This window comes from Limulus polyphemus, unplaced genomic scaffold (assembly GCF_000517525.1).
Source record: "Limulus polyphemus unplaced genomic scaffold, Limulus_polyphemus-2.1.2 Scaffold4024, whole genome shotgun sequence".
NCBI classification, from domain to species: domain Eukaryota; kingdom Metazoa; phylum Arthropoda; class Merostomata; order Xiphosura; family Limulidae; genus Limulus; species Limulus polyphemus.
The window spans coordinates 1-7,139 of NW_013669634.1; the positions used below are offsets into that span (position 1 = coordinate 1).

The following is a 7,139-nucleotide window of genomic DNA, read 5'->3' on the forward strand; positions in this document are numbered from 1 at the left end:
GACAAAAGGTATTAGTTTCTATAATATGGGTCACAAATGGACAAAGGGTATTAGTTTCTATAATAGGGGTCACAAATAGACAAAAGGTATTAGTTTCTATAATAGGGGTCACAAATGGACAAAGGTATTAGTTTCTATAATAGGGGTCACAAATAGACAAAAGGTATTAGTTTCTATGATAGGGGTCACAAATGGACAAAGGTATTAGTTTCTATAATAGGGGTCACAAATTGACAAAGGTATTAGTTTCTATAATAGGGGTCACAAATGGACAAAGGTATTAGTTTCTAATATCTAGGTATTATAAACTTTTGTTTCATGAAATGCAACCTTTACATTCACTCCAGCACCTGTAAAGTAATAGAAATAAATATTAATGATTGTGAAAAAACAAGTGATGTTTGATTAAAAAAAAGAGCCAATTTACATGAAAGGGCAAACCTTGTAAAGATGTAATCTAAAAGTGAGTAAATTGAAGAATAAAAAATTGAGGAAAATCTGAATCCCTTTTTTATATTAATTTTGCTGTTTATTTTAGTTTAATTAAAAGAGGTGGGGGGGGGGGGCAAGTATTCCACAATTGTTTCTTACCTACTTTTATGTTATGTCTTTACTGGGTTTTCCACTTTATATAAGTTAGCTCATTTTTTGATATCTGTATATGGGTGACCCCTTTATTCTTGCATGATTGTTTTTGTACATGTAAAGTGTACACATAATCTAGATTCTCTGTCTACACAGGGAAACATTTTTCCTGTTTAATTTGTGCTATATCTTTATGGTAGTATCTACAAAATATGATAATGTAAAAGCTCAGCTGTGACTGAGTATATACCTTTAAGTTTAACTTTTAAAAAAAAAAAACATACTTTACATTAGTGAATTCTCCTTACTTGCTTTAATAAAAATAATGGAAGTACTTTTAGAAATAAACTATTTATCAGAGAACCTTATGAAGACAAGTATCATTAATCCTAACGATCATTCATTGTTTGGTACATATAGTCCACATGACATTGTAGCAAAAAAATTTCAACCCTAGGAAGGAGATGATAATTGTTTAAATGTGAACTGTTGAACATTTTCAGGAGCTCGATTTGATGATGGGGCAGGAGGTGATAATGAAGTCCAAAGAACCATGTTAGAATTAATTAACCAGCTGGACGGATTTGATCCACGAGGTAACATCAAAGTGTTGATGGCTACTAACAGACCTGATATTTTAGATCCTGCACTGATGAGGCCTGGCCGACTTGATCGTAAAGTAGAATTCTCTCTGCCAGACCTTCAGGTAAGATGAGAGAAGGATGTATCTGATGAAATTATAAACCATTAAAGTACTTATGTTCAGTCACCCAAGACTATGTATTATAGAGATTTAAAAGTTGCTATAACTTGTAATTATTATACAAATCATAAACAGATAAATACCTATTTGAAATTTGTTATCCTAAAATGTTTTCTATTTGGAACTTTTCTTAATGTATGACTTATTTTAGTTCTATTACAAATTAATCGATTAATCTATTTTTAAGCAAGTTATATTTTTTTTAAGTTGGTAGCAATTTTTTTTTAAAGATAGAAGTTTATAGCATTGTTAAATCTTTTTGGGAACCTAACAAACCTTGTCCCGTTTTTCTTTCTTTGTTCTCTAATTAAAGTAGAAGTTTAATTTTAAAACCTGTTTGAGAACCTAATAAACTTGGACCTGTATTCTCAGAAACCTATATAATCTTTACCTTGATCTGTTGTTAGGTAGAAGTTAGTTGATTGTTGAGAGTTCCAAAAATATTCCCCCTGTTTGTTTGTTTTTTTGTACATGTTCCATATTTAGTATTCTGAACCCTTCAATTATGATAAAATGAAATGTCTACACATAAAAGATGCATTTTTACAAACTTAAAATTTCAACAAATATAAAGACAAAAAAAAACATTAAATGCCTGGATTGTGATTCTTTTGGAATATCTAGACAGGGCTCTTCAAATGTGTTGATTTGGGCAAAAAAATGATAGAATTTTAAAAGAGCCTCAGCTGCTTTTTTTTTTTACAAAATATGCTATAAATTTTTTACCTTGATTCTTAATATCAACAGAGTGAACATTGAAGTTATTACACTGTATATTAACAGAGTGAACATTGAAGTTATTACACTGTATATTAACGAAGTGAACATTGAAGTTATTACACTGTATATTAACAGAGTGAACATTGAATTATTACACTGTATATTAACAGAGTGAACATTGAAGTTATTACACTGTATATTAATGGAGTGAATATTAAAATTATTACCACATATATCAACAGAGTGAACATTGAAGTTATTACACTGTATATTAACACAATGAATATTAAAATTATTACACTGTACAATATCCACACTATATTAAATTGTCTTTGAATGTATTAGAACACAGCCTAAAAATCCTAAAATGAAGGGCTTTTTGAGTTTTGTAAATTTTCATCTTGTTGTCAGTTCTGGAGTATATATATATAGTAATATAATATTGGGTGGTTATTGGAAAGACCCAAAAGCAGATTGGGCATGACCAAAAAATATATAAAACAAAACTAATTTTCACAATACAGCATACACTAGTGTTCTTTTACAAACTGCTCATACTTTAAATCCACATTTATTAAAACCGTGGTCTGTTTCCGTAGTACTTTTTTTTGGGTGAGTATGGCTTGGTAGTTAATGTGGCCAGACTGTACAGCTGAAGGTTCATAATTCATATCCTATTGCCATAAAAAATATGCTCTACACTTTGTGGCCAGAAGTGTACTATAAAAGTGATGGTCAAATTCCACTATTTGGTCATAAAAATACAGCTCAAGAGTTGAGAAGGCATGCTATAAAAGTGAAGGTTAAATCCCACTGCTTGGTCAGAAAAGAACAGCCCAAGAGTTGGCAGGGTGTGCTATATGAGTGAAGGTCAAATCCTACTACTTGGTCTGAAAAGAACAGCCCAAGGGTTTGGAGTGGTTGGTGTTCATTAGTTACCTCCCTTACAATCTGTTAGTTCAAAATTAGGGAAGGCTTTGTACTGACAGTCCTCGTGCAGCTTTGTGAAAACATTCTGAATGTAAGGTTTGGTATCACTGCTGTCATAACATAAATATGATACAAAAAAAGCTTAAAACTAAATGCTCTTGAACCAACTATAGCTATAGTGTAAACAAGAGCACTCTACGTAAAGTCATATTCTAATGTTACAAACACACATTTTTAGTGAAAAAGAAAAGTTCCATGAAACAGTTTCTGTCATCATAAGGTTTATGTCTGAACTTCAAACTTTATTTCAAAGAACCCAAAAGAGGGTTCATTAAATACTTTGGATGGAGTACTTGTTAAGATTAATTGTCAAGTGTGTGTCCATATTTTTAAAACTTTGATGAAAAGAAATTATGCTAATAATTATCATTATATTGCTGGTTTTGTCTTAGGGTCGAACCCACATCTTCAAGATTCATGCAAGGTCTATGAGTGTAGAGAGAGACATAAGATTTGAACTTTTGGCTAGATTGTGCCCTAATAGTACAGGTAAGAATACCTGTTTAGTTTATACAAACATTATTACGTGTTTACTGCAAACATGGTTAGTTTTATCCTAAAATATCTAGTGATATTGTAATACAAACTTGATTGTGTTTAATACTAAGTTTATAATTAGAGTATGTTATGATATTGCTGTTAAAACACAGTGCTTTAACTATGATAAAATTGTGATATAGTTTATGTAACTTGAAATATTATAATTTTTAGTTAATTATCTTTGTTTGTTTTATTGCTTAAAAGTAAAAACAACATTTCTTTGTACTAACATAAAAGTTGTAAAACAACACATCTTTGTACTAACATAAAAGTTGTAAAACAGCACATCTTTGTACTAACATAAAAGTTGTAAAACAGCACATCTTTGTTCTAACATAAAAGTTGTAAAACAGCACACCTTTGTACTAACATAAAAGTTGTAAAACACACATCTTTGTACTAACATAAAAGTTGTAAAACAACACATCGTTGTACTAACATAAAAGTTGTAAAACAACACATCTTTATACTAACATAAAAGTTGTAAAACAACACATCTTTGTACTGACATAAAAGTTGTAAAACAATGCATCTTTATACTAACATAAAAGTTGTAAAACAACACATCTTTGTACTAACATAAAAGTTGTAAAACAACACATCTTTGTACTAACATAAAAGTTATAAAACAACACATCTTTGTACTAACATAAAAGTTGTAAAACAGCACATCTTTGTACTAACATAAAAGTTGTAAAACAACACATCTTTGTACTAACATAAAAGTTGTAAAACAGCACATCTTTGTACTAACATAAAAGTTGTAAAACAGCACACTTTGTACTGACATAAAAGTTGTAAAACAACACATCTTTCTACTAACATAAAAGTTGTAAAACAACACATCTTTGTACTAACATAAAAGTTGTAAAACAACACTTCTTTGTACTAACGTAAAAGTTGTAAAACAAGACATCTTTGTACTAACATAAAAGTTGTAAAACAAGACATCTTTGTACTAACATAAAAGTTGTAAAACAACACATCTTTGTACTAACATAAAAGTTGTAAAACAACACATCTTTGTACTAACATAAAAGTTGTAAAACAACACATATTTGTACTAACATAAAAGTTGTAAAACAATGCATCTTTGTACTAACATAAAAGTTGTAAAACAACACTTCTTTGTACTAACATAAAAGTTGTAAAACAACACTTCTTTGTACTAACATAAAAGTTGTAAAACAAGACATCTTTGTACTAACATAAAAGTTGTAAATCAATGCATCTTTATACTAACATAAAAGTTGTAAAACAAGACATCATTGTACTAACATAAAAGTTGTAAAACAACGCATCATTGTACTAACATAAAAGTTGTAAAACAATGCATCATTGTACTAACATAAAAGTTGTAAAACAATGCATCATTGTACTAACATAAAAGTTGTAAAACAACACATCTTTGTACTAACATAAAAGTTGTAAAACAATGCATCATTGTACTAACATAAAAGTTGTAAAACAATGCATCATTGTACTAACATAAAAGCTATATCCATTTTGTTGATATGTAATTAAAATATTTTTCCAACTTACTGTCCTCTCCTTTATGTTAAATTCCTTTTTCAATAATTTTTATGTGATATTGTAATCTTAGCACGTTAGCTTTAATAAATTAATTAAGTGTATAATAAATAAATTAAGTATAAATAACATTAAATATTCAAAAGGTGCCAAGGAGCACTCACAGTGTCCCAAACTCGTGTGCCACAAAAGAAATCCGTTTTTAAAACATAATTGTCTGTGACCCACCAGTATGTCAAGCAGTCAATAACTAAAAGTTGGTTGTGAATCACTGGTAGAGCACATGGCAGCCAACGTTTTAAGACTATTGGAAACTTATTGCAGGACTTACGCTGAAAATATATATTTTAAGTTTCATTGTAGATACAGCAGACATTCTATTGACCGTTTTCTTTTTAAGGTAATTTACCAATCCACTAAGTTTGCCATTATATTATGAAATCTATTGTATTTATAACATCACAATTTTATAAATGTGTTATATTTTTGATAAATAGGTAATGCTTATGTGTCTGTTAACACAGACTATGTATTTATGAACACCGTATGGGTTAAGTATGTTTTGGTGAAAGAATATATTTTTCATCTGGCATTCATGCTTAATTGCTTGCAATTCTTCATATATTCATAATTTACAAGAAAGTTAGGTATTTTGTGTATAACATTCACTGTGGGTTTTGTTTTCAGGTGCAGAAATTCGAAGTGTCTGTACTGAAGCTGGAATGTTTGCCATCAGAGCCAGAAGAAAAGTTGCAACAGAAAAAGACTTTCTGGAAGCGATCAATAAAGTGATCAAATCCTATGCTAAGTTCAGTGCTACTCCTCGCTACATGACATACAATTAAAGTTCCAGCTAAAGTTCTTTACAACTGCTTTTCTAACATTTTGTTTTGTAGTAATTTGCTGAACTCTGTAATCTTTGTCTTTTATTTAATTATTGAATTAAACACTCCAGAAAACATGCTTGAGTGTAGTTAATAACTGAGAGAAACTGGCCATTTATTTGTTGAGGCAACATCATCTCAATCAGTCCAACTATTGATGTTTGGTTAGGTCTCTGTTTTATTTTTATTTAATAACTGAGAAATACTGGCCATTTATTCGTTGAGGCAACATCATCTCAATCAGTCCACTATTGATGTTTGGTTAGGTCTCTATTTTTGTTTTATTTAATAACTGAGAGATACTGTCCATTTATTCGTTAAGGCAACATCATCTCAATCAGTTCCACTATTGATGTTTGATTAGGGTTTTATTTCATATCTATGTATAAAACTGTAAACTGTGTTAATTAAGCTTCATGATAGCCTGGCCTTTAAGTATAAAAACGAACTGTATACACAAAACCAAGCTGTAAACAACTAACTTACATGACCCCAAACTACTCTTAGCACAGGGGTGGCACAATTATCTGATTTGCTGAAAGAAAAGACAACTGTCTATTTTGGGACATCATGAATAAAGTTACATCTGTCTTTCCAGAAAGAAAACGCATTTAATGACCAATAGAAATGATTCTGACTCCGTTCACAGCTAGAGTATGGAGAAATTAAGTTGTTTAATTGGTCACCTTTCGAAGTTAACCAAAATAAAAAAAATTGATTTCAAAACAATTTTGCATATTAACTAAGAGGGTAACAAACATGTGGTACTATCATGTCCCACAGTCACGTAAGGGTGTTTTTCATGTTGCATATACCTGTTATATGAAAATTCCAGTTTCTGGGTATGTATTTATGATATAAAAATGGTCCATTTCACTTAAACTGTCAGTATCAGTACTGAATATACTGGCTTTACTTTGAATGGTAAGTAAATAAATTGGATATTTTATAACTTAATATTTAATAAATAATATGATATATATATATATATATATATATATATATATATAGTAGTATACGTAGTATTATTTTATTTCTTTCTTACTTAGTTAGTTAGTTAGTATAGTAGTAAGTTAAATTTTAAATTTTAAGTTTTTACGGTTTATTTATTTATTGGTGGAGGACGA

At 29.7% G+C, this 7,139-nt stretch overlaps 1 protein-coding gene across 1 annotated transcript; it reads left to right on the forward strand.

The window, feature by feature from the left end:
• Positions 1-1,078: 1,078 nt before the first annotated feature.
• LOC106470471 (26S proteasome regulatory subunit 7) lies at positions 1,079-6,091 on the forward strand (the record flags this gene model as incomplete). The annotated part of the gene is made up of 3 exons (XM_013931031.2): positions 1,079-1,291; positions 3,451-3,547; positions 5,816-6,091. Coding segments are annotated over 3 exons (468 nt in total), but the record flags the coding sequence as incomplete, so codon positions are not given.
• Positions 6,092-7,139: the final 1,048 nt, after the last annotated feature.